Source organism: Drosophila serrata, unplaced genomic scaffold (assembly GCF_035046125.1).
Source record: "Drosophila serrata isolate PLE 108 unplaced genomic scaffold, ASM3504612v1 contig_165, whole genome shotgun sequence".
Taxonomy (NCBI): domain Eukaryota; kingdom Metazoa; phylum Arthropoda; class Insecta; order Diptera; family Drosophilidae; genus Drosophila; species Drosophila serrata.
The window spans coordinates 2,363,287-2,390,840 of record NW_028257063.1 but is presented as its reverse complement, the minus strand read 5'-3'; the positions used below and the strand labels follow the sequence as shown (position 1 = coordinate 2,390,840).

At 37.8% G+C, this 27,554-nt stretch overlaps 3 protein-coding genes across 14 annotated transcripts in view; 2 read left to right on the top strand and 1 right to left on the bottom strand.

The window, feature by feature from the left end:
- Nucleotides 1-27,554, bottom strand: part of a (arc) — a 50,369-nt gene that overhangs the window by 11,765 nt on the left and 11,050 nt on the right. For 5 of the 8 annotated variants that reach the window (XM_086827010.1, XM_086827009.1, XM_086827008.1 and 2 more), the window contains exons 3-5: nt 20,239-20,295; nt 3,154-3,853; nt 1,034-1,216 (exon numbers count right to left, since the gene is read on the bottom strand). In XM_086827010.1, coding sequence (XP_086683136.1) covers nt 1,034-1,216; nt 3,154-3,838 — 868 coding nt within the window. In that variant the 5' untranslated portion in view covers nt 3,839-3,853; nt 20,239-20,295. The remainder of the gene's footprint in view (nt 1-1,033; nt 1,217-3,153; nt 3,854-20,238; nt 20,296-27,554) is intronic. The other 3 variants (XM_086827013.1, XM_020944569.2, XM_020944567.2) reach the window with 1 other exon arrangement.
- The window catches only part of LOC110177726 (tRNA pseudouridine(38/39) synthase), a 42,933-nt gene that overhangs the window by 14,338 nt on the left and 1,041 nt on the right, over nt 1-27,554 (top strand). The window contains exon 5 of one of the 5 annotated variants that reach the window (XM_086827020.1): nt 17,297-17,315. The exons of 1 other annotated variant lie outside the window; for it this stretch is intronic. The gene's annotated coding sequence lies outside the window, so the exon portion shown is untranslated. Of the gene's footprint in view, nt 1-465; nt 905-9,002; nt 9,351-16,659; nt 17,194-17,296; nt 17,316-27,554 lie in introns of those variants that run through there. 3 more of the 5 variants (XM_086827017.1, XM_086827016.1, XM_020944572.2) reach the window with 3 other exon arrangements.
- On the top strand, nt 1,307-2,506 carry LOC110177766 (uncharacterized). The gene has a single exon (XM_020944632.2). It carries the CDS (start codon nt 1,581-1,583, stop codon nt 2,427-2,429), a length of 849 nt encoding a protein of 282 aa, XP_020800291.2. The 5' UTR covers nt 1,307-1,580; the 3' UTR covers nt 2,430-2,506.

Sequence of the window (27,554 nt, the reverse complement as noted above, 5' to 3'; positions counted from 1 at the left end):
TATGGAGACTCAATTTTTCTTACGGCTCCGCTTCGTGATGATTGACTCGAGTCGAAACCTCAATCACATATCACATAACAAATGGCGAAAAAATAAAATAAAATCAAATACTCATTGAAACTAAACTGAACTCAACGAGAGTAAAGTGAACTGAAGTGAACTGCACTGAATGGCAGCATATAATGCCCAGCTTTGTCACACTTCGTCGGCTGTTGATGTCGCCAGCTAAATACACTTAAAAAAAAAATGTATTTTAAATGTGTGTAGCTGTGTTTAAATAATTGTTAAAGAAGATTCTAAACTGTTTAAAAAAAGGAGGTTTTTAACTTAAATGAGTTTAGTTTCGAAGCCAAGTGACCTTAAGCCTTTCCAGTTACTTTTCTTATTTGCCAATTGTTTATTTATCTTATTTTACATCATATCACTAATATTTCCCAAACAACTTCTATTACTTTCTTCGCTCAGTGCACAACATAACCCTTTTTTGGGGTGGGCCGTTGCAGTGGCTCCTCCTCAACAAAAGGGGAACCACAGGCTGCTGCTGCTGCTGCTCCACTCGTGCCCGAGGGCTGAAAACAATACAAATTCCAGTTGCAGACAGCGGATTCGGATCGCATTACAGCCACATTACAGTCGCTGCTGCGTTGATGCGGCGTTCATTGATGCGAAATCGGGTCAATACGGTATTTCGTACGACAAAACGAGCATCGAACGGGAGATGATGACAATTGGCAACTGATTCTCTTTGGAAGCTAATGGGAGTGGCGGCGCCTATGTTTAGCTTCCGAAAATTAATTGATTCAATTAAAAAGTGCTTTAAATCGGAGCTCCTAATACCACGCTTCCTATGTAATTTATGGACACCTTTGTTGTCCCAAAAATAAAATCTAAATGAAAATGAAAATGAAATCGGGTGGAAAGAGAGAAGCACTCGAGGCGCCGCCCGCCACTTGATGGGAAAATCAATTTCCCGGCATTCGCTTGGATTTGGTTTCTATTTTTAGGCCCATGGAGGGATGGTCTTGGTACTCACCATTTCTCGTGGTGTTGGCCAAGGAAGTGGTGCTGCTGGTGGTGCTGCTGTTGCTGACGTCATGACTGGGATTAATGTTGTTGCTGCGACTCAGATCGTTGGCTGGCAAAGAATTGGACTTGTGCTCATCGTCCAGGACCACAACGGGCACTGCAGTCACCAGTTTATAGTCCGGCAAGTGACCTTTTCAAAATTATAAATATATTATTAGGTTTAATATAATATAATAATAAGATTTTAATAATTTCCTAAAGAGTTTCCTTTGCTAAAAATTATATGAATCATTTATTTGTAAAGAGTACTAGTTATATTATTAGGAAAATCATTTGAGGAATACTTTAAATGGCTTCCTGTTTGGCGTGAGTCATCAAACAGGGGGAAATATCAATTCAGGAAATGAAAGAACAGTCATTGACTTTCTGAATTTTGAGAGATTATCGGGTATGAAGAGAGCTGCAATTTATTTTCATAGAGATAAGGTGTTTCCCTCCTATCAAGCTTACCAGAAATAAGCTGTAAGTCAGTTTAATTACAATTTTCCGTCGTAATGGTCGCTCAACTCCCAGTAATAATTTTACTAAGTTTAACTTGGTTTTCGAAGCCACTTCAGGCGGTTATTAAAGGAAATATTAATGTGACACTAATTGATTCGATGGCGACACATCTAAGTGGAAGTCCTGTGGATTTGGATACTTGGAGCAAGGAGATGAGCCTGGTTTTGGAGAAGGAACAGCAGGAGCGGCTGGCCTGGAATGTACCATGGTTCAAAATCCTGCAGGAGGAGAGAGTTTCTCTTGTAAAGCTTCAAAACCAACTGAAGCCGAATAATTCCCTGAAACTGAGACTCTGGCTGAGCTTCTACTGGCACCTTCGACGTTCTCAGACACTAAATAAGATATTGCTAGCCAACTTTGCCCTGGAATTGAGAGACCTTCGAAGGCACCATCCTCATATGTGGAGTTATTATCTACAAAACATGTTGCAGAGTCTGCCGCCACATCTGAGGATTCTAGCCCAAAGTCGATGGTTGTGTCTGCAGCACAAAAGGGAGATGTTCTACGTTTCTACGGGTTACCATCTGGAATTGGGTGCCAATGACCATTGCGACCTGTGGCGGATTCAGGATGCGCAGAAGGATTATTTCCTGCTTCTCGTTAACTCTTGTAGGGAAGAGCGGTATTTCCTTATTAATATATCAGAGGATTACCAAGGATCCTACCAATTGCTACGACCCACAAACTACATGAATAATACTTTTTGTGTTTTAAGAGGATTGGCTTATTTTAGAGAAACCTCTCAAGTTTCCGAATCGGATTTAAGTTGCCGATGGCAGCTTAATGATTGCAGCTATTTGCCTACTCGGTTATTAGGTGAAAGAGAGTTGGGGGGAAATTAACTAAAAAAGTAGTATAAAATGTGTAATTTTAAGATATTCATTAAATTAATAATTAAAGACCAAAGTTATAACAATTAGTTGCCTTTATATTTTTTAAAAGGTGAAGTGCGAAAGGTAAAGATTCTGTAAGGATTTGTTTAGAACCTAACACATTAAATCGATATTTTCTTATGCTTATTTTTTGAGTAAATCCAAGTCTTTCAAATCTCCTAACTAAACCAAAAATAGATTCAATTCATGTTGGGATGCATTCCTATGTTAGTTTTTACCAGTTTAATAAAACTGCATACTCAATTTAACATTTAAAGAGATTAGATTTTTTTCGAATTTTTGACAATTTTAATGATGTAACCCCTTATATAATTTTTAAATTTTCGAAAATTTTGAAAAAATTTAGATTTTGGCCGGAGGTGGCTAGATCGATTCAACTTTTAATGCTTATCAAGAATATATATGATTTATAGGGTCGGAAATGACTCCTTCACTGTTTTTTAAGCTACTGAGTGAAATTATAATACCCTGCAGGGATATAATAATAAGATACATATATTTGTAGTTTTAAATAATGGTTTAAAGGGGATTCCCCATGAACATCAATATTGCCAAGAGAAAACGAAAAAGATTTTAAATTTCTTCTAGAATATCTTCTCTAGAAACAAATACTAAAGGTTAATTCTTTAGAAACTTGTATTAATATTGTTAATTCTTGATAGTTTGCACTTACCATTTGGTGTCAGGGATCGACTGCTAGGATTGGAGGCCTGTGGATTCGCTCCCTTCTCGTACAGACAGCTGCTGGAAGCGGCATGCAGGCGCTGAGCCACATATTGCTGGTACTGGGCAGCATGTTGCCCCCCCAGCTTGGTGGGCATGGGCACATAGATTGTGGGATGCTGCTGATGCTGCTGCCTGTGCAGAGTGGTGGCCTCTTGGAGCGACATCACCGATATGGCCGATGGCGTCTGCCGGCCACTTAGCAGACAAGTGGGCGTGGCCGTGCGTAACGGCTGCTGCTGCTGCTGTTGCTGCTGCTGATGATGATGACCGACTGCTGATGTTGCCGCCGTCGTGGCCGTGGCCGTTGCGGTGACTGTGGCTGCAGTGGCTCCAGAGCCAGCTCCATTGCTGGCCAGCGTGGTGCAGCTGAGGATCATGACGGGCGAGTGGTGGCGGTCGTGGAGATCAGGCAGCGAGGAGGAGATGCTGGCGCTGCTGACGATGCTCTTGTTCAGTCGCTGGCTGCATGTTGCCGGCGTGCGAGATTTGTTGCTGCTGTTGGAGTTTTCGGGATAAGGTTGCTGTGGCGTATGTTGCTGAGGCAAATGTTGCTCCAGCTGCTGCTGCTGATGTTGCTGAGCGGCCAAGGTGCTGTAGGTGTCTGTGGTTTTTCGCGTTTTAAAGAGACGCATGCTACGTGGCTCTTGCTGCAATGAGTAAACCAAAATTGTGGGTTAATTTTTAGCGGAAAAAGCATAACATCATTTTACCTAGTCTAATTTTTCCATTCCCTATTTGCTTTTGCGTTTTTTTTCGTCCAACGGAGCATATAATTAACGCCAATTGCAGCAAAATTTTTTCCCGAGTTTGCCAAGCCAAAAACTTTGGCCAACTATTGATTTCCTACTTTCAGGGGATTGCAACTACCACACCCGATAATTCCCAGTTTAATTCCCAGCTTTATTTACCGAGCTATGGCTGTATTTATAGAGTAATGTCTGGCCTATAAATAACACACATTCGCCGCTCTTATCAGCGCCGCGGCACTTCCCCATACATTATCTATAGCCATAGCTTGTATGGTTCAATAAACGCATCAAAGGTGATTATCGCACATAATCGGTAGAAAAACAGTCAAAAACATGCTGTGCACATATTTGTTCTGGCGGTGTCACAATATTTGTTATATAGAAAAAAAAACACTCGTGTAGAAATCTAGGAAAGGCAAAGAGCCGGGCACGAAGGTCAGACAACAGCTGCTGCTCGAGTGGGTGGCTTGGGCGGGCATTGAACCATGGCTGTAAGCGAGCGAGCCAGTGAGCGGAGATGGAGATGGCTAATTTAGCCAACTGCCTTTTACTTTTCAAGTTGCCCAATGGCCCAGGCCGTGTAGTCAAAGCTAATTTGATGTTTTACGAGCCTGCTGCTGCTAACCAGGTAACCAGGTAACCAGCTAACCGGAGAGTCAGTTGGTGGAGCCAAGACGCAGTCAGTTGGTCAGCTGCAATCGCCACAAAACATCAAAAGTGGCCCTCAGTGGCGGCTAATTGATGTGACATTTGCGTGTGCATCATAGGGAGATACATAGAATACACTCAATGCAGGGTAAATAATTAATTTGCAATTAATTTACATATTTTTATGAGATTTGATGAGACAACTAACATGTTCTTCGATGATTTTCATAGTTTAACAATTCCAAAGAGGGATATCAGAAAATGCATAGATACGCATTTATATTGTATCAAAGAAACCCTGTTTGATGTATAGAATAATAACAAATTTTAAACTACAATAAACCCCCATAAAACACACTCTTTCCGCTCAGACTTAAATGTTTAAAACATAAACCATAAGTGCTCGATAGACAAATAACAAATTTTTTTGACTTGGCTACATATTTGGCAATCCTTTTATCATAGGCTTTAAAACTAACATATCTTGTGAGCTTGACTAATTTAGTTGGAAATGATTTGTTTGTTTCTTTTTTGATGGCCCAATAAAAAGTGAATGTCTGATTTTGTATAGTAGCAATAAAAGCCAAGCAAAGGCTTAACATAAAACAAAGATTAATTTATTAGCTTAAAATTGAAGTGAACAATTGTATGATTTAAAATAAAGCTTATTTCAGTCAATAAATACACTTTAAGCCACTGTTTGTTTTCTTCCCCTTTTTTAATGACTCCTCTTGACTTTATCTCCGCAGAATGCTCCCTGACTACTGGTTAGTAATAATTTTGCTAATTTTATCATAATTTGATTGATGATTGATGATTTTTATACCCTTGCAGGGTATTATAATTTCAGTCAGAAGTTTGCAACGCAGTGAAGGAGGCACATCCGACCATATAAAGTATATATATTCTTGATCAGGATCAACAGCCGAGTCGATCTAGCCATGTCCGTCTGTCCGTCTGTCCGTTTCTACGCAAACTAGTCTCTCAGTTTTAAAGCTATCTTAATGAAACTTTGTAGTTAGCCTTCTATATACTCCCACTCATATATATGTCGGAACGGGCCAGATCGGACGACTATATCATATAGCTGTCATAGGAATGATAGGAAAATTTTTACAAAAAAAAATTATAACATTTTCAGTCATTTTATTATTCTCTCCAATTCTGTGTAAAATTTTATGAAAATCGAACTACTATATCATATAGCTCCCATAGGAACGATCGAGAAATTAATACAATTAAAAATTACAACTATTTCAGTTTTAAACAGATCATCAAGTTTGAGGTGTAGCCATTTTATATTAGTCTTAAATTTTGTGTAAAATTTCATGAAAATCGGACGACTGTATCATATAGGTGCCATACAAACGATCGTTTGGTGTAGAGGAAAAATGCAAATCTGTGAACTGCAAATATAATATGTTTAGGTGAAGGAAATTAAAACAGGTGTTACTTCATTGTTTTTAATCATAAATATATATAATTTATATTGTAGGGATTCCTACTCATAAAAGTTCAAGGTAAGTACACTAATCATGTATTAAAAACTTATTTTATATACAAAAAACACATGAATAATTTTCTTAATACCTTTGAAGTTAGCTAAGTATTAAGATGTCAAATATTAAATATATCATAATTAAGCCAATAATGCATGAATTTCAGTTTTTATTAGGGTAACAAATCTGCATACTCAATTTAAAATTTAAAAAAATTAAAATTTACGTAAATTTTTCACCATTTACCCTCTATAAAAATTTAAAATTGTCAAAATTTTGAAAAAAAAATTTAAATTTATGCCGGACCCAGATAGATCGATTCGGCTGTTAATGCTGATCAAGAATATATATGAATAATGGGATCGGAAATTACTCCTTTACTAAGTTTCAAGCTTTCGACTAAAAGATAGGCTTTGTTTAACTATTTGGTGCATAGAGCGCTCTCCTCTGCGATTCTCAAGTCTTACACTTAAGCAAGGCTCTAGCTAGAGGAACTTTAGTTTTCTTCTTCTTCTTTTATATATATTACTAATTTAGTGCTTGGTGGTTGATAGACTTTGATCAAGTGGATGTGGCAACCATGGCTAGATCGAGTCGGCTGTTGATGCTGATCAAGAATATATATGAATAATAGGATCGGAAATGACTCCTTCACTAAGTTGCAAGCTTTCGACTAAAAGATAGGCTTTGTTTAACTATTTGGTGCATAGAGCGCTCTCCTCTGCGATTCTCAAGTCTTACACTTAAGCAAGGCTCTAGCTAGAGGAAGTTAAGTTTTCTTCTTCTTTTATATAAATTACTAATTTAGTGCTTGGTGGTTAATAGACTTTGAACAAGTGGATGTGGCAACCATGGCTAGATCGAGTCGGCTGTTGATGGTGATCAAGAATATATATGAATAATAGGATCGGAAATCACTCCTTCACTAAGTTTCAAGCTTTCGACTGAAAGATAGGCTTTGTTTAACTATTTGGTACATAGAGCGCTCTCCTCTGCGATTCTCAAGTCTTATACTTAAGCAAGGCCCTAGCTAGAGAAAGTTTAGTTTTCTTCTTCTTCTTTTTGTGTGTTTTTTATATAAATTACTAATCTAGTGGTGGTTGATAGACTTTGATCAAATGGATGTGGCAACCACAAAAATTATAGTTTTCTTAATTAAGGTAAGACGTTAATAAAATATCTCTTGATAATTGAAACCAAAACAAGGCCCACAAAAGTCAAGATACATGAAAAGATATATATATATATAAATATACCCTTGGCCGTGCTGACTTGCTTATTATTGATCTCGAAAAGTCTTCCAAGCTCTCTTTAAGAGCCGTGATGATCATGACGAGCGGGGATATGGTGTCATTTATTTGTTTATAGTGAAGTATACTTAACTCCCGAAAATAGTTTATTCAGCACAACTTACTAAACAAAGAACACAACAATGGTGATGCTCGAAACTGCTCAATATAAAATATATATTAAATAAAATATATATTAAGTTGATCTATATTTGTAACGGAAATTTTTAAGAATTGGTATGCTTTTAAATAACAGAAAGTTAACATATTTCAAGCAATGCTTGTATATAATTTTTGCAAAAGTAATTCTTCACACAAAAACCCGCTCAAAAAATAAGGATTTTAAGCTTGCTAATATAAGCCTATTTAGGATTTTTTTTCCTTGTTTGTTTCCTTTTCTTTTTTTTATACCCTTGCAGGGTATTATAATATCAGTCAGAAGTTTGCAACGCAGTGAAGGAGGCACCTCGGACTATATAAAGTATATATATTCTTGATCAGGATCAACAGCCGAGTCGATCTAGCCATGTCCGTCTGTCCGTCTATCCGTCTGTCCATCTGTCCGTTTCTACGCAAACTAGTCTCTCAGTTTTGAAGCTATCTGAATGAAACTTTGTAGTTAGCCTTCTATGTACTCTCACTCGTATATATGTCGGAACGCACGACTATATCATATAGCTGCCATTGAAATGACCGGAAAATTTTTACAAAAAAAATTATAACATTTTCAGTTTTCAACAGATTTTCATCAAGTTTGAGGTATAGCCATTTTATATTAGTCTTAAATTTTGTGTAAAATTTCATGAAAATCGGACGACTGTGCCATACAAACGATGTAGAGGAAAAATGCAAATCTGTGAACTGCAAATATAATATGTTTAGGTGAATGAAATGAAAACAGGTGTTACTTCATTGTTTTTAATCATAAATATATATAAATTATATTGTAGGAATTCGTAGTCATAGAAGTTCTATCTGCAAGGGTATATAAACTTCGGCGTGCCGAAGTTAACTTTCTTTCTTGTTATAGATGCTTTTAGTTTGTGCCGCTTAGAACCGAACAATATGTTGTCGTAATGTGCATTTAATTGGTCGACGAGAGAGGTCATTGCCATAAATTTCCAGGGTTCCTTGTCTAATTAATAGTGCAAAATTTTAATGGCCAGGAGATGGAATCGCTGCCCAGTTGGGGTTCCCAGAGAGACAGAGAGAGAGAGAGAGAAAGATCCGAGATCCGAGAGAGATCCCGGCAAATGGCCGCCTTGTTTATGGGGCGAAACCAGTTTCAAGGACGCGCCACAGGCGCAATTCCAAGAACCTCACTTGGCTCATTACCACATGACGGAGTGGGGGAGGAGATGCACCTCAAGCTGGAGACGGAGACGGAGACGGAGCTGGAGCTCCTATAGGAGTGGGCAGCCTCAAACGTGACTCTCTGACGATTGCTAAACTATTTTTTAAACTGCCTTTCAGTCGGACAAGGACAAGGCTTAGCTAAGATGGCATCCTGCTTTATACCCTCTCTATACTTAATTTTATTTTAATTTGCCCCTCTGTGGCTTTTTATTTTTTCTTAATAAGTAATAACAACATTTTCGCCTCGATCCGCAGGAGAAGCCGGCTGCCTCGGCAATCGCAGTCGCATAGTTGTAAAATTCCTGTAAACAAGCCGGGGCTGCCACAGCTGTGGCATGCAGCATGCGGCATGTGGCAACTGCAACTGGCAACACACACAAACACACAGGCAAAGGAACACACTGGCCAACACACACACTGATTCAGATGATCTCCCGCCAACAATTGCGGCAATGGATTGATCCAAGGGTTACCACAAAAGTTTGCCATCGAAAAGTAGATTAAATAACAGTCAAATATCTTTATCAAGTTTAATTTAAATGATAAAATTCTTCAAAATTACCACACAATAATATAATAAATAATTAAATGCTTCAAAAGTCATAGTTGTATTTGTTATTAATAACATTTATGGTTGTTAAATAAGAAAGGTTTTCAATATACCCTTTTATACTTTCCTTAAAAATCCAGAAAAATATTTATATTTTATACAAATATATAATATTATTATACAGATATTTTTCGTTGTTGTTTTACAGGTTCTAGATACCTCCAAATCTGTTACAAACTTTTCAATCCACCCTCCTCTTGGTGGCTTTATCACGGGGCAAGGCAGGCGCAAGAGTTGTTACCTTTTGTTGGCACAAAACTTTTTGAGTTATTTTTTCTGTGCATGCCTTACATACAGGGGCCGGCTTGGCTTATATATACATATATATATTATATATTTTCTTTTTTTTCGATATGGCCTATCTACCCTGCGCCTACATGTGTGTGTCTACTACTGGCAAGTCCGCATTCTTTTAAAGGTTGCCAACTTGGCCGGGGCCGTTGCCGACGTTAAAGCCGAAGCCCAAAAAAGAAACAGAAATGGAGCCGCAGACACAAGAGTCCGAGTTTTTCGGCCCAAGACCAGTTCGAACCTCAGAGAACGAAACATAAACCGAAAACCAAAACCAAAACCAAAACTGAAAACAAAAAATAACATTTGCCCAGCGGCAGCAGCAGCTTTGGCGCATGCGTTCAGTTTTCAGTTTTCATTTTCGTTTTCAAAGTGTTCTTGGTAGCCCCAAAAAGAAAAGGTAAACAGAAATTCCAAATCAAAAATGCACTTGGGAAAACAAAGTATCTAAGTTTTAAAAATATCAAAAACAAAGTTCTGTGATTAGCTATATAATATACTTGAGTTATAGGACTCATGACTCCTTGCATGACTAATAATAACTTATTTTTAGAATATCCTTTTTAAGATATAATCACTCATAAGTATCTAAGAGTTCTAGCAATTTAGGAATAGAAGCGTTAGAGTAATATTCTAAGAGTGAATCACAAAATCAAGAATGGAAAGCAGAAGTTTATATAGGTCTTCAGTTTGCAATTGAATTATAGGATCATATCGGAAAAAGATCAAAACTTAGCTTTAGATATTTTTATATGAAAATTTTGTAGACAAATCAAGGTTTAAAAAACTCATATCTTAGCCAAAAACGCTTTAATTTTAAATCGGAAAGCGTTCCTATGCTAGTTTTTATCAGTTTAAAAAACTGTATACTCAATTTAACATTTAAAGAGATTCAATTTTTTTTTTCAATTTTTGGCAATTTTAATGATGTAACCCCTTATAAAATGTGTAAATTTTCGAAAATAAAAAAATAATAATAGATTTTGCACTGAGATAGCTAGATCGATTCCGCTTTTGATTCTGATCAAGAATATATATGGTTTATAGGGTCGGAAATGACTCCTTCACTGTTTTTGAAGCTTCTGACTAAAATAAAATACACTGCAGGACACGAATTTTACATATTAAATAACATTTATCTACAAAGTTTAACAACGCGTTTCTCCCTGTGCTTTTCCGACATTTTTCTGCATTTATTGGGTCTCTTAATTGCTGAGCAACGAAAATCAAAATCAAAATCAAAGCCATATTGCAGCTAGAAGTAAGCCAGTTGCTGCTGCTGCTGCTGATCGTGTTGCTTGCGTTGCTTCATCCGACTGAAAAGTGGCTGACCTTCAGCCGGCACCTGTTTGCCCAGTGTGCAGGAGAGGATTATCAGAAGTCGCTGTTCCAGCTAATTAGGCATATCAATATGATTATCCTGCTGTGGCAGCAGCAAGTGTTGCTCTTGTCGTTCCTGCTGCTGCTGCTGTGAGTCATCAGCGAAGTTGCTGCTGCGGCAGTTGGAATGTTGCCGCATCGCATGGCTATAAATAGTTAACCTAATCAAAATGCAGGCGTGTAAGCAAACCATTTGCATAGTTGTTGATGTTGTTGTTGTTGTCGTTACTATGCTGTTGTGGCTGCTGCTGCTGCTGCTGCTGCTGGCAATTAACTTTGGCATGCGCGCAGACATTGGTCTAAATGTCAAGGTAAATTATGATGCATTCAGCTATTACGTCTAATAGTCCGAAATTCATGCACGTGTGCAGGTAACTATTTTTAGTGCTTCGGCAATGACAGATCACTGAGGGACAGAGAAAAACCTGCTGCAACTGCTGCTAATGCTCCTCCCCTCTCTTATTTGATGCATCTGCCTGGCTGCGCCCTTTTCTACGCTAATTAAGCTGCGACTCGGACTTGGACTCGTACCCAGTCTTAGTTTTATCTGCTCGTGGACCAAGGCCAAGGCCCCGGCGATTGCCATCTCTCTGCAACAGATGAGAATGAAGATGGGCTGGCAATTGCAGGAAGGGGAGGTTGCCCCACGGCGATTGCAACATTTAATCATCACATTGCTGCAAAAATCGTATCATTAGCGTTTTTACGATTACGCGCTTTATCAAAATAGCTGCAATGCGGTAGCCCAGCAGCAGCAACAGTTGCTGCACATGCAGCATTAAGCAATAGTTGCAGGTTGCTGCTGGGTGTTCGAACTGTGGGTTCGAAAAGAATGGAAATAGTACGAGGAAATGAAATAGTACATAAGATGATATTATATAACTTAGACTTTGGGGACATTTTCTGATTATAAAAGAAGCTTTTAGAAGCAATTATTTATAAAAATACTGCTATTTCTTGGATGTTTTCTGTATTCCCAACCACTGTGCCTTTGATGATTAAATATTTTGTGTCTCTTCTGCAGAAAATTGCTGGCACACACACATGCACACCACCTCCTAGGTATATTGCGCTTACATAAAACGAAAAGTGAAGTGAAGAAGGCTGAAAAGGCGGAAAAATTCTAATCAATGCTATCAGCAACATGGTTGCTGTTGCTGCTGTTGACTGGCAGCAACTTTGTTGTCGTTGCCTTTGCTGCTGCTACTGCTGCTGCAGCACGTACCTGTAATTTTTTTAATTGCAGGCAACAATTTTGCAATTGGTAGCAATACACAAACGGTAGCAGGCACAGCAGGTTTGCTGTTATGATTCTTTTTTTTTTCGAAGACACCCTCAACTTTTAGTTTATAAAAAACCAAAAATAAAGGAAAATATATTGATTAACTGATCGATTATATGGTCAGGCAGCAACTGTTGCTTATGGTAAGCCTATACTTTCACTGCTGTTGCTGTTGCTGCTGCTGTGGCGCCAGCAACATGTGTTGCCGCTGACAAGCTCTGACAGGATGCAACAGGACACCAGCTATAGCCACATGTGATGCAATAAAGAGACAGAAAAAAAGTAAGTGAACAGAACACAGTCAAGCCGAGCCAATGTGATGCTTCACTTAATCAGGTGTTGCGTCTGATCCGCCACGACAATTACACACGAGTCGGCTGCCAATGTCGCTGATGTTGCTGCTTGTAGCAATTATGCCTTGAACTTGTTCTGACTGCACCGCAGCAGCAACATCGCAGCAGCAACATGGGCAACATCAGCGACAGCTTTGCTCTGAAATGACAATTTCATTTGGAGAGAACCCGCAGAACCCACTGACTTCGAGGTTGTTCAACCCAATTGGCCATAGTTTCATGGCTTGTCATTAGCTAATGTATGACGGCAGTGCCAACAAACTGCACAGCTAGAAAAATAGTAAATGAAACTATCTAAACTATTGCTTAATTTGGTTATAATAAATATTATTTACATACTAAAAGCTTGATTCTAAAGTATTTTAATAGAAAGAACACATTAGCAAGTGAAGAAGATGCTTTCCACTCTGGCCGGGAATTATGTGAGGAAATAAATATTGTAGGATTTCGGATATATTTATTTATAATTCAAGTGTATTTCTTTCTTCCTCTGTAACAAATCTATCGTGTAACATTGAAAAGCTAAGAAAAGAGGAGTGCTTTGGAGTCGCTTGAACCTCAATTATGAATTCACATGTGTTGCACTCCAGGAATTTGGTGCACTGTTCTGCAGCTGTGTAGCTTTAAGAGACTCTACTTAAGCTCCACCAAGAACCCCCAGGGCAAAAAGGTGTGAAATGCTTAGGCAAAACTTGGTCCTAAAAAGTGAAAGGTAAACAGTATTCCAGCAAATATCCCAGGAGATTAGCAGAGATCCCAAAGCTTACACCGGATCTCTGTCAACATGCTGAGTGCGTTCCAGGTTTATGGCATCAATATTCGGAGTCTCGCTCACTTTTGACACCTCGATGATTTTGTGTGTCAGGCAAACATAAAGTCTGAAGAAACCAACTGCCGACAAATTCCACGACAACAACCAAGACACTAAAACAATAAATAGCGACTATAACGAGAGACAGACTTTGTCACTTTTCACTTTTGTTTGAGGCTTACACAGATCTTTGACAATAATCTAATTGAAAGACCTTCTTTAAGAGAAAATATGGTGTTGCCGAAGCAGATTCAAAACAGATTTATGTTTTTAGTAATTAGTAATTAAAGAGATGATTGCATTCTCAGAGGGATGTTCTTTCAACCTTTTGTATAAGGTTAAAGCAATTCTCCCTGCAGGATTCTAAGATACATAAGATACATATTCTTCACTTCGCTCCAGTTTTGGTACTTTTTGCAAACCTAATTAAAAACCAAGAACTTGTCTTTTTGATAATTTCCTTGATGGCTGCTCATTAGCTAAGAACACAAATCACTCGGTCCCCTGGCTAACAAGCAAAAATAAGTCTACCAAGAGCCAAGAGACCGTGTGTGTTTGCCACTCGAGGCGAAAGCAATTTCCTTGGAAAATTGCTCTGCCTGCAATCTCTCAGGAGCCAAAGAAGAGCCAAAGCGCTTCATCAATTTTTATACTTTATATATATATATGTATATACATATATCGATGAAGACCCATTTGGTTGATAACTCCATTTGTGGCAAATGTTGCGCACGCGCGTTTTAGTTGCAGCCGTTGCTCCTGCTGCTGCTTGCAACTCCAACTCCTACTCCTGTTGCAGCTCCAACTCCTGCTGCTGCTCTGCTGATGATGTTGCTGTTGTTAATGTTGCTTCAGTTGCCGTTGCCGTTAGTAAATTTCGCGCGAAAAACTTCAAAGTTGTGTGCTTTTGCTTTTGCAAAAGGCAAACGCACGTGTTGCTATGCTCGCTATGAGGATGTGGCCTGCCGTAACAGTTGCAATTGTTGTTGTCACTGGCTGGCCGTTTAGGCCAAACTTGGTAAATTGTTTTGTTGGCCTTTCTTTTTGCAGAGTGGCTGACGAACGAACCCACTTATATGGCCAGCCTTTGTGCCGAGTGAGAGTTGCATACTAATGTCAACGAGAAGAGTATGTGTTTTTTAAGCGATTTTAATTATCAGTCAGAAGAGCAGAGAAGGTAGACCCATGCAGGCTCTAAAGCACTTCGATTTGGCACAATTTACATATCAAAGCGAGCGAAGCAAACTTCCTGTTCCACACCCAAGAGGAGCAGCAGTGCCGCAGCCACAGCAGATGTTAGCCATGGGTCAAGACCAACTTGTTGGCCATTTACAGCAGCCACTTGATGGCGATCATGATGGTCATCATGATGTTGATGCCACTGGGAGTCCATTGGCCCTCATGCTGTTCACTTGCACCACTTTTTGTTACGTGTTTGCCAAGTGTGCGAGTGCTCAGTGCACTCTCATGGGCAACTTCTGCTTTCTGTGAGTATTAAAATTACCCGGCTTGTAATTAGCTTGGCTCTGCTTTTGTTTTTGTGTCTCCTTGTCGATGAACGTTGAACGTTGAACGCTGCGTGTGGTACCTCGAAAACAACATCATGGAGCTCAGCAGCTCACCAATGATGGATGCCCACAGAAGAAGGTGTTATTTTTATGGCTTTATAATGTGAGTCCAGTCTCCGTTACGTGGCAATGTCAATCACCTGGACACTGGACATGGCTTTAAAATTTTGCACAATGGTGAAAAGAACATGAAATGCTGGTCGAGGAATCTAAAGAATGAGAAGGATGTCTACTAGGACAGGCTGAAATGGGTTTAAAATAAGTTTAAAGCACAGCAAATAAAAGCTGACTGGATGCTAAATAATAATAATCAAGTTTAGTAGAATTTATTGCCTCATAAACTTAATTAAAGCCAAATGCAGATCAGCCTAGAAATTGCTTTTATGATGATCTCTCTCCCAGCTTTAGAAAAGAACATTCTCTAGAGAAAGTAAGCAAGCAAAATCTTATTGAATTTGCCAGAAGAATGGCTGTCTCTTCTTCTACGGCTTAAACTTCAATCACCGCTACTATATAGTATGTATATCCCCAATGTGTTTATGGCACATTCTCGGGTTTTGTTGTTTCCGTTTGTGCCACTTGTGTCCAGTTGAGTTGAAAATTATTGTGATTATGGTAAACTTGTTGTTGCTGCTGCTGCTGCTGATCTCCAGCTGTGCACCTGTTGTTACCTGTTGCCTTTGTGGTTCAGATTATTTGCTGTTTTGCAGCTCAGCTCAGCTTTAGCATTTTTCGCAGCTTTGCAGCTATGCCAAGTTTGCATTTTACATATACATACATGGCTTCCATTGTTAGACTCGTTTTTCCTCGCTTAATTACCAGATACCGATTGGGATTAGAATTCATATATATATTGTGTTTGCTTTAACACTTGTCTGCTAAATACTTGGTCTTTTCGGATAATCTCCAGCTAAGAGGCGTGACTAATCAATCGATTGCAGTTCCCTTTGGAGTTGAGAAATCGTAAAAAACATAAAATCATGGCTTGTTCTCTGTTGATTTTTCTCTGATTTCCCTGATTGGCATTCCAATGTCGAATTTCATCTCTGGCTCTCCATCTTTAGTCATAATTTTCTGTATTTTTTTATATACTTTTTTGGGTTTATGGTTCACAGGCGCGCCCTGGCCGTAAGGCAGAGGCGTTGCTTTGGGCCATAAGATACAAATATTTGTTTGCTATTGCACTTGAGAAGGCGGGAAGCATTTCAGAGGCGTTGGTATAAGGGATATAAAGTGAGATTTCAGCTTTACATTTAAAGGGAAATAAATGGTTATGCCTCAAAAAGAAGATTAATAGTAAATTTTAAGTTTTAGAGGCTCTAAATACTATATATTTTGTTAGATATTGTTATTTTCCTGAGAAATTCTTTATTTTTTGTTAAATTTCTTTAAAATCTTTAATAGTAATAATGTTTAAAATACTTTATCAAAGTGTATAAAGATCTTATCATTGCTTTTAATCTTTTGATATAACAAATATCCTAAATACCTTTTAAAACCCTTTGAAAAAACCCCTTTAAAATCTCCTTCCCTGCCTCATGCAGCTGCTAGATAAATCTCTTACATAAAGTGCGCTCAGACATTCGAAAATATCTCCTCTTTTCGTTTTTTTTTCAGCATCCCACATCTCCACGGCGGCCAAAATTTGATGCTAATAAAACAAGGTTTTTCGGCTACGTCGAGACTTTCCCAAAAATAAAAAAAGCCCAGCCAACTCAGATTTGACCTTCAAATTGCGCTGCTCACGCCCAAAAAAAACAAAAGGAGAAAAATACATAAAAAAAGTGACTGCCATTTCACTCAAGTCCAAGTCGAAGTCTCTAAGTCGAAGCTGAAGTTGAAGTTGAGTTCTTCACGACAGACGTGCAATCCATCAACAACAACATGGGGGCAAAAAAGCATAATACATAATAATATTTGTGCAAAGTGTTAAGGCAACAAAACAGCAGACAGTAGCAGACAAAGTCAGACAGCGAGGAGGAGCACCAAACAGTAGAACATGTGCACAGAGCGAAAATATGGGTCTTGAATGTGAATTAAATGAAATTTTCAGAGTTCTTATGGGTATATATATGATATTTCAGAAGCTGAATTAAAAGCATGTCAAAGCATTGTTTAATCTTTTATATTACATTTCAATAATATTGAATCCTGTATTTCTTTGCTTTTTAAATACTTAATACCTTGGGTAGTTATATTATTTGATTAAAAATATACTACGCTTTATTTTTCTCTCTGTCAAACAAACCAACAGAGGCAATAAAGGAACTCCAGGAGTCAGTAGGAGCACAAGGTATAGGAGGAGCTGTAGGACCAGAAGAAGCCCAGAGCCAGCATTACGATCCAGATGAGGGGCAGGATCAGTGGCAAAGCCCGAGGAGCACAATTTAGGAGGTGGAGACGACGACAACGTTTTGTTTTAATTTACTCGACGCCGCCAACGACATTGTTGTTGTTGTTGCTGCTGCTGCTGCTGCTGTTGCTACCAATGTTGCTGTTGGGTTTCCTGTTTAGATAGCTCTTTTTTTTGTGTTTGTGATTTTATGCGATACACCTTCTGCCATGTACAACTGTTATAGAGTCAGAGGGGGCTAGTCCACTTTGATGTACGTACACTTTGAAATGTTGTTGATGAGTACGCGAGATTTTTAAGAGATTGCAGGCAACTCGTGCAGCGTGCAGCGTGCAACGTGCAACGTGCCACTTGCATTTCACAGCAGCCACTCTCCTCTGTTTGGCTTATATAATAAATTTTAATGCACGCCCGCCCTGGACAGATTCCGGGACAGATGTGGATGGATGTGATCTTGAGGATCTGGAATCCGGATAGAGCTGCCACAGAGATCACTGACTGACTCGCAGGCTCTCACAGTAGCACAAAGGGGTAATAGAAAATAGGGGAATTCAAGAGATTTGAGAACGAGAAGTTAACTATGAGGGTTTTATAACAATTCAAAAATATATATTGAAGGATATAGGTAATATAAGTTATATATAATACAAGTTGTGTTCTTGGAGTTTTAAAATCTGTGCTAGAACATAAATATTTATTGCTTTATATATGGTAAGAAATACTGCTAAAGAAAGAGTAATAATAACTTTTGGAAAATAAATATTTAAACCTAAAGCTACTCAAACATTAATTAAAATTATGTCGTTACAAATCCTTGTTATTTATATATATCATATATTTTAATTGGAACTATGACTCCACTGTGCAGTTAAAACTATATCAAAAGCACAAGCTTATCTGCTGTCAGAGGTTCTTCTTCTTTTTATATCTATATAAAAATATATACATATATAATATATATATATATATCTGTATATATATATATATATATACATGTGTCTTGTGTGTTAGGCTGACACTTGGCTAACCAACTGAGAGATAACCATTAAGTTGGGACATAATTTATGTAGAACCAGCGGCGGCCGACAGCCAAAACGAAAGACTTAGGACACAAACTTGACAGGCAGGCAACAAAGTAAAACCGAGAGAGCTTAGACAACCCAGCCCCCATCCCATCGCCCAGTCAAGTTTAAACAGGGGGAATTATATCAATTAGGCAGAGGTAAAAGCCAGGGAGGGATCACAGAGGGGGAACCCCTAAAGGAGGACCAGACCCAGCAGCCAGCACTTTTGGGGGCTGGACCCGGGAGACGCCCAAAAAAAAAAAGAGCGAGTCACTCCAGCCAGCGGCAATTATAGAGCATAAAACATCGATAATCATAATAATTAAGGATGACGGGGCAGAAAGAGGAGCATCTGCAGCAGCCGCCGCAGGAGCTGCCTGTGACAACGCACAGTAGCCAGCAGATTACAGACTCCAAAGGAGATAAAGCCCCGCCATGATGGTGCATCCCCACTGATGCCTGCTGCACATAAATTGTTAATTAAAGCCTATTTAGGCGGTAGTCCCCGAAATGTTTATTCTATGGCCATTGAATTGAATTCTTTGTGAGAGACGACTTTGCCATGATTTGTGCATTTAGAAAGTATATATTATATATATGCCGGCCTTCACCTTTCTCCGCTGTTCGCATTGTAAAGAACCAACTATAGAAGGCTTTTGTATGGGAAGCATTTCTTTCTAGCCAAGAATCTCCGTTGAAAATTGAAAGAGATCTATAAATTTTCAAAGCTCTCAAAAGGTTTGTTTACAAACCGCTTCAAGAACCCAAATATAAATGGCAGAAACTGTAACAAATTTATTTATGAACTTGGTCTAGCTTTTGTTGGCATACAAGTTCTTTTTTTTTGTATCGAGGTTGGGAATTAGCAAAACAGACAAAGAACTAGCGATAACAATTGCCAATTTGCTGTGAATCACACAATAAAGGAAACACAGCTATTGAAAGAAAAGAAACCTATAGATTTATGCTACAAAAAAACGATGGATGTGCCAAGATAAATATCTAATTAAACATTGTTAATGAGACCCACAAAACGAGCCAAAAATTATACCAAATGATTCATGGCTTCAACAAACAAAAAACCGAAAAACAGAAGACAATAAACTTGACCCACAAAAGCCCGTGAATCAGTTTTCTTTGCGTCTCAAAAAATATTATGTATAAAAATAAACAGCTCAGGAAAAAAGTGACCAAGTGAAAAGGTGAGAGACAAAATATAAATGCCCAAAAAAATTGCAGATGATTTATGCCTCTGAAAATCCTTGGCTCATGCCCATTAAGGTAAGACCTTTACTCAGGTGTAACCGCAGACAACAACCCAGTTTCGGTTTCACTTTGGCGACCCATTTTCATGCCTGAATTGCTGTGGAAAATTATAATTTTCTTTTTGCGTTTTGATTTTCTCAGCTTTTCACTTTTTTCCCGTAACTAAAATGTTTGACATTTCTTCGTTCGTGTTTTTTTTGTCATTTTATGAAGGTTTCACTGAGGGGTTTTCTTTCTTTCTTTTTTTTGTTACGTTTTGATTGTCAAAACCTAAAAACTTGTTGTGCAGTTAAGCAAAACCATAAAAATCCCACAGAATACTGGTGAATAAAAAAGCTCATAACTGGAGCGAGGCATTGGCTGAAGGCTTATCTAAGCCCGGCTTTTTGTTGTGATTTTTTCTCCCCATTTACTTATAGACGAGCCGGCTAATGGTAATCGCCACTAAACAGAAATATTTATTTGACACCTTAATTGTTTGCTGTTAAATGGTTTTATGTCCCAAACACTTACCACTTAATGGGTTTTCCAGCGTTTTTCACAGAGGATGAGAGAGGGAGAGAGAAGAATCTGCAAGAAGAGGGAAAGAAACTCCAATTAGATTTCCAAATCGATTTGACCAAAAGCCAGGACCAAACCCACTTCCTGTGGCGACACATAAATCAAGGAAAACTTCATTAACACGACTGCCAAAATCTACGAGTATAAATCTAAGCAGCAAGTGCAACTCGACTACGTGCTACGTGCAACCTGTTGGGGAATAAATAACTCAATTTGGGATCGGCGCAAAGTGTTAACTTGAAATCTGCCAATAAATCAATGGCGTTGAAGGCACCTTGTGATTAGCACTGGCCATACCATGGGCTTATCTTCTCGTTGTAATCCGGAAGAGGCCACGGTTCGGTTCGGTTTGGTTCTCTTTTCAATAATCAGCGGGATCTGAGAGACCCCAAAAAAGAAAATACAAAAAAACGAAACAAGAAACCTGAGAGATTGGCCAGCCGTCACTTGGCCTGACAGGCAATAACTTTGGCAATCTTTTTCGGCCAAAAAAGACTTCTTTTTATGTTTCGCTTCTTCTGACCAAAAGCGTTGAGTTGTTTATTATAAATATTACAGAGAGCCTCCTCAGTCTCCGAGCCAATTTTGCATGCTTCACGCTTGTCAGAAAGCGCCGAGCTGAGATCGCAAATCTTTCGGCCAGATCTCAATCGAGTTTCAATCAAGTTTAAATTAATTTGTGATAGGTTTTGACACTGCTTTAATTGTTTAAGCGGTTACGGTGTATGTTTATTCAATAATTAGTTAATAAAAAGAAACCTCAAATAAATATAGATTTTTTTCGATCAATCAAAGTTTAAAAAACTCATAACTTCATTAAAAACGCTTCAATTTTAATTCGGAAACCGTTCCTATGCTAGTTTTTATCGGGTTAATAAAACTGCATACTCATATTTACATTTACATAGATTTGATTTGTTTTCGAATTTTTGGCAATTTTTATGATGTAACCCCTTATAAAATTTCGAAAATTTTGGAAAAAATAGATCTTTTTCGGAGATGGCTTAATCGACTCGCCTGTTGATGCTGATCAAGAATATATATGATTTATAGGGTCGGAAATGACTCTTTCGCTGCAAAACAAGCTTCTGAATGAAATTATAGTACCCTCCAAGTTTTAAAAGTCCCTTTATAATTAGTTCTGTCACTTTTTTAATTTAAATCATTTCTCGCTTGAATTTGTTGTAAAAATTAATTGGTTAAATATTACAAAAGCCGAAAAGCCTCTAGCGAAGCATTTAATTTGCTTTATTTGATTTTTTGGGTTTCGCAGTCTATGGTTTTTTTTTATTTTTTGGTTTTGAACAGTTCTTAAATCCAAATCCGGTTCTGATATGTGATTATTATGCTTCAACTTTAACCGGTTTGCAAAGGCAAACATTTTATAATTTTATTCGGTTTTATTTTGGCATTTTTTCTTGCCGCATTTCGTTTGGGTTGGATTTTAACATATTAAACGTATTTGACACACATGTCTTGCATTTTTGCTGGGCTCTTTTTTAAGCCTTTATTCGAAGCATCTTTGATTTAACTGTAAAGCGCTGCTTCCGATTTATTTTTTGGCCTTTTTGGTGGCTCTTTTACATAATGTTGGCATGAAATTAACAACGATATGGTCTGGGGTTCATAATAGGCTTTTGTTTTGTTTATGGGGGGGATTTATTAGGATTGTTTTCGCGCCACAATCAGTGGTTTTGTTAGCTAAAAAAAAACTTGCAGCATTAACATTACAAAAAAAATATTAAAAACTATACCTTTATTTCCATTTTTGTTATCACCTTTTATTTAGTTAATAATAATATTATGAATATGTGGCTTTATTAGCAAAAAGGTTTATCTATATTTATCTGAAGCTTACTTCCTTTATTCAACATCTAACTGCGGTTGATTTTTTCTTCATCTTCCGCATATGAATAAAAAGAAATTACATGTGTTAACCGCAATCCTCCGGGAGCTAAAACTGTTTAATTTATTACCCCGGAAAACTCAAGGTTAACACTGCAACTTGACGTCTTTTCCTCAATGACTTCCCCAGTTTTTCTTCTTTTTTTTGTCTTGGTAGTTTCCATCAACGTTTCCCATGCGAAAACATTGCAAAAAACAAAGGAAAATCATTAAAAACCCATCCATATATGCAACTGCTTTTTGGACATGGAGAAAGATATACACATAACCATATATAACCGAGAGAAAGAAGAAAAAGAAGCAGCATCGGCGACTGCGTTAATTATGTGCATTTAATGCTTTAATTAATGTTTTCTATCGGGAGATGAGACCGCCTCGCTGCAGTGAAAGTTATAAACACTTAATGGCAAATGGAAAATGAGTGAAATACATATCTGTATAAATATATATTTTTTGCTCGTAAATTAATAATTCCAAATGTTAATTGATCAACTCGCTAACTTGTTGTGCGTTTTTATTATTACTCTATTTGCTTTTCGAGTGCCCAAAAAGATATGTATTTGATTACGGCCAGAAATTGAAATCGAGGCGTGAAAGTGTATCTTGAGGATGTCGTGGGATGCTCGGCGGCCTCTTGTATCTATCGCTAAATGGTCTGGAAAGAAAGTAAACTTGGCGCTCTGAATATCTACCCAAATATGGTCGGGCTTTGTTGGTTGATCTTGAAAAGGAAATCTGTCAATTGTTAATTGTTTTGCTAAAAAACTGTAAAAGGAGAGCTCAAGAGGTGTTAGAATATTTTAATGAGAGATTTCTAAAACTCTTATGATTGGAAAACAAAAAAAATTATCAATGAGGAAACAAAATAATAAATAAAATAAGATTTTCTTTCAATGCAATATAAGTAATCGATAAATAATATCTTTAAAGAGACTTTAACCTATAATCAAATTGAAAAAAACCCATAACTATCCGCCAAATTGACTTGCAGATTGATATCAAAAAGATATAAAAGATACAGATATAAATAGCTTAAATCGGCAATGAAACGGTAGTTCGACGTAGTTTTCTTACAAAAACCTAGGAAATCTTTATACGATTATAAATCAAACCAATTTATGGTTTTTGTCTCTATTCAAAATATATAACAGTCATGGCCAAAGTCACTAATTTAAACTGATGTTTTATTTATGAACTTGGGCAGAGATTCTTGAAAGCGTTGACATGCAGAGTATCGAAACTGGTGGATATATGTATCTTCCAGTATCTCTGGTTCCCTTTGGTTGTAACAATAGCTGAGATATTTCTGGTTCCATTCCGAGCAGGTGCTTATTAGTTTCTGGTTCGCAGAGAGGAAAGAAATTTGCAATTTTAATGACGTTCGGCGGGGTTTCGCCACAACCTTATATAACCCCGACGAGTGCGAAATGAAACCCCTTTGGATCGGCGATCTCCTCTGGTGTTAGCTCATAATGGCAGTCGCGCAGTTTATGGCCCAAACTAAACGTGCACTTGGCTTCGAGTCACAAGTCGCAAGCCGCAACTTTGGCTTTTGCTTTTCCTCTTGGCCGTAATAAAAAAGGCGACCGGGACTGAGGGAGGGTGAGTGAAAAACAAGAAATTTCAATTTCAAATTTAAGGCCTCTAACTTTCGCTTTCCTTTTCCCGACCAAGAGAATTCCTTAACACATTTTCCTACCACCTTTCCTGCCTGGCCAATTCCAATTAGCCGGCTAGCCTAGCGTCCGCGGCTATCCACACAAATAATAAATCAAAATCTAATAAAAATACTCGTAGTACAAAAATATGTTGCATGTGCTAATGTTGCAAATGCAACCGGTTGTAGCCCAAAATAAAAAAATACAGAAAAAATTAAATGAAAAACGAAAATAAAAAATCGAAAAAAGAAACCCCCGAAAAAGAGCAAAACTGCCAACGACAAACCAGACATCGACTTTCCATTTTCAAATGTGTGTTTACTGTGACCACTATATATATATGTATATATATGGTTTTTTTTTGCTGGGTCTGCAGCCTTGCAACTGACCACTGCAACAGCAAACCGCCAACAGCAGCAACATCGACATCGCAACAACTTTTCATTTCGTTTTTCACGCGGCGCATGCCAAAAATAAAGAAAAATAAAATAGAAGCCACCAAATGACTAAAGATGTTTGATAGGGCATCAAATGGGGTAAGTTAGATACAAGAACTAAGGCATTGGGTAGGTTTTTGGAAAGATTTAAAAGGTTTTAAGGCAGATTTTAAGGGGGTTTTAAGAGGGTTTTCAGAAGAGATTTTAAAGAGATTTTTTTATGAAGTTTTTCTTTTGTATATCCCTGAAAAGTGTACCTCCACTTCGACTACAATTTCGTTTCTATTGATCATGTTTTTTTTTTTTCGGAAAACTGCCAAAGACTGTGGTAATGTCTGAGCTCTGTCTACGCAGCTGGATGTCCCGGCACCCCGCACACTTCTATCGCTTAACCCTCCTCCTGCTTAACCCCCTGTTGGCCAGAGTCTATAAAAAAAAAGAAAGAAAAAAACCCAGGGGAGTTGTAGCCAAAGTTGTGTGGCAAGTGGCTGTGTTGACAATATCCAAGCTCTGTTGTGGCTGTTGCCTCAGTTGACCGGTCTTTGCCTTTCGTGTTGGCAAATAAAAACGAAGAACTTGTTGCAATGGAAGAAGCTACCAATAGTGGTCATAGTTTTAGTAATATATACATATTTTTTAGATAAATCAATACAATTTGGTGTTAATAAATAAATAAGAAATAAATGTAAGGCATGTCTGATATTCTTGAAAACTCTTGTACATTCATTAGTGTGCTTTTTAGCTTAAAAAAACCTGTGTGACTATGCTAATTATAAAAGAAGAAACATCTTTTTAGTTTCCATATAAAATAATTCCCTTTTTTGTACCACAAAGTCGTGGCTTTTCACCGTGTGCATTATTAGTGGGCGCAATGTAACTCAATTGCACACTTGTTGCTCTGGCTTTTCCTTTCCACTCACAGTCCAATAATAATAATAATTGTTCAATGCCTTTTTTGGCCAAAAGCAGCGGAAATGTGGCCCGTTGCCGTTGCCACTGCAATTGCTGCTGCTGATTGTCCATAGTTTCAGTATTTGAAATGGAGAAACGACAACGACTACTACGACGACAGGTTGCAAGCCGCGGATTTGTTAATAGTTTTAAGCACACTTTGCTTTATTTGCCGCTGCCTCCAAAACGGAAGCAAAGCCCAAACAAACGAAAAGATAAATATGACTACAATAAAAAAATATGAAAAAATAAACTGAAAGCCGCCAAAGTTACCCGATGTCGATGGATGATGACTCAAGCATAAAATTCTAAAGGGTCTTTGGCTGGCGGAAAACCGAAGAGGAAAAAAGACCACGACTCTCCGTGTCTTCAAAACTCTTTGATTATGCGAGCCAACGTGAGTCGTGAATGTACTTCCGTTGAAGCGGACTTTGTCGGATCTTTTCCTTATATATGTACTTAGTATGTATATCTTTACAGATCTCAAGAGAGCGACAGAGGAAATCCAAGTGCAGCGGAAGCTGCTTAGGTGTTTAGTATCTTTAAGTATTATGCCTTCAAGCAGCGTGAAAAGTACCATAAAAATATTTGGTTAACACAAAATGTCCATAGTGTCTTTTCGGAGATCATAAATCTTACAGATAATTATAATTTTAATTGAGAACTTTAACGCTTTTTAGGAACACAGAGATGTACAGAAAATTAGAAACATATAATATGTTTAAAAAGTATTTTCAATATATTTTCTCTACATAATAAATTACGAAGACTTTTTAGAGTAGTCCAGAGATCTAAAAAATCATTATATCTTCCTTGAGAGCATCTTCACATAAAAATATCAATTAAAGCCAAGACAGCAAAGAGACAGCCAGACTTTAATGATGATTCTACCTGCATAATGCCCCTGGCAGTCGTCGTGTTTGTTCAATCATTTATCATTTCTGTGCAGGAAAGCTAAGACGCGTGGGCAAACGCAGTCTCCAAAAACAAAAAAAAACAAACAAACAATGAAATATAGTTCCTAAAACCCTTCCTTGCTGGTTAAATGCAGTTTTTTGACCCGCTTCCAGCTGTGTGTTAACTAATTAACCGTTAACAGCACTTGCCATCGCCTCGGAAATTGTCAACGTCATCTAAGCCAAGTTAATGTTAATGCTTTGCTGTGAGCATGTTTGTATTTCTTTTTTTTTACCGTTTGCAAGCTGTCATATTTCTTGCGGCCAAAAGCAGTTAATTTGTTATTATTTTTGACATTAATTTGTGGTTGATTTTGCTGTAATTTATTCAGATATTTAAATAAGCAAACTGGAAATTCTATTTCCCGGGGCCATAAAGGAGTTGAAAATGAAGAAATGAAGCGGAAACCTTTTGGTAAGAAAAAGTCATGACAAATGGTAAAACAGTAGACTGTTTGGGGTTTTGTATTTATATTTTTCCTTCTCTCCCTCACAGTTAAATTTTAATAAAATGAACACCTTAAGTTTCCATTTACTCCCCTTTTATCAATAATTAATTTTCTGCCTTCACCTGCAGCCGCTTGAAGGTTAACTCAAAATTAAATTCAAATTATGCAAAAGTTTTAAACGCATTAAGTAAGGCCAACTATTTGCGGAATTCACGCAATTTCCTGTTGTCCAGCAGCTGCTGCCAAACATTTCGGAACGTTTATGTTTTACCAACCAGAAAAAAGGTCTTTTCTGGCTAATTACGCCACTCGCTATCATTAACACATTTCTTAGTCATCATATTCTTTCGGCCCAGTCTTTTCCCTGTCTCTCTCAGAGCGCTGACCCAATTTTCTCTGACAAATAAAATAACAGTAGCCGTCCAGCTTCGGAATCGAGGCGAAATTAACATTTCTTGCTGCATTTTTTCAGGCCGCTGACAGCCGCAAGTTGCAATTGCAATTGCCCCGCAATTAAATGTGAGATTAATTTGCGGATCAGGAAAATGCAAGTGCTGGCGGGGAAAATTGGGCTGCAAAAATGGGTTAAGAAATGAAAATGCAGTTAAGGTTGGCTGGGTATATGGTTAAGAAAATATATACATATATATATAATCGAAAGTTGTGGGGTTTTGGTGAGGAAGAAGTGCGTGAAGGCAGTCCAGAAAATGTATAAGATATGTTAAGAAACTTTGGAAACTGTATTTAAAATATCTTTTACAAACTTAATTTGTCACGAAATCTTTAATAAAAGAAATAAGTGTTCAACTGTATTGCATGGCTAAGCCTTGCCTTAAGAATTTTTAAGCAAAAGTTTAATTAAAACACCCCTAACATGAGCTGAAAAAGCCAAACCCATTTTATTTTTAAACC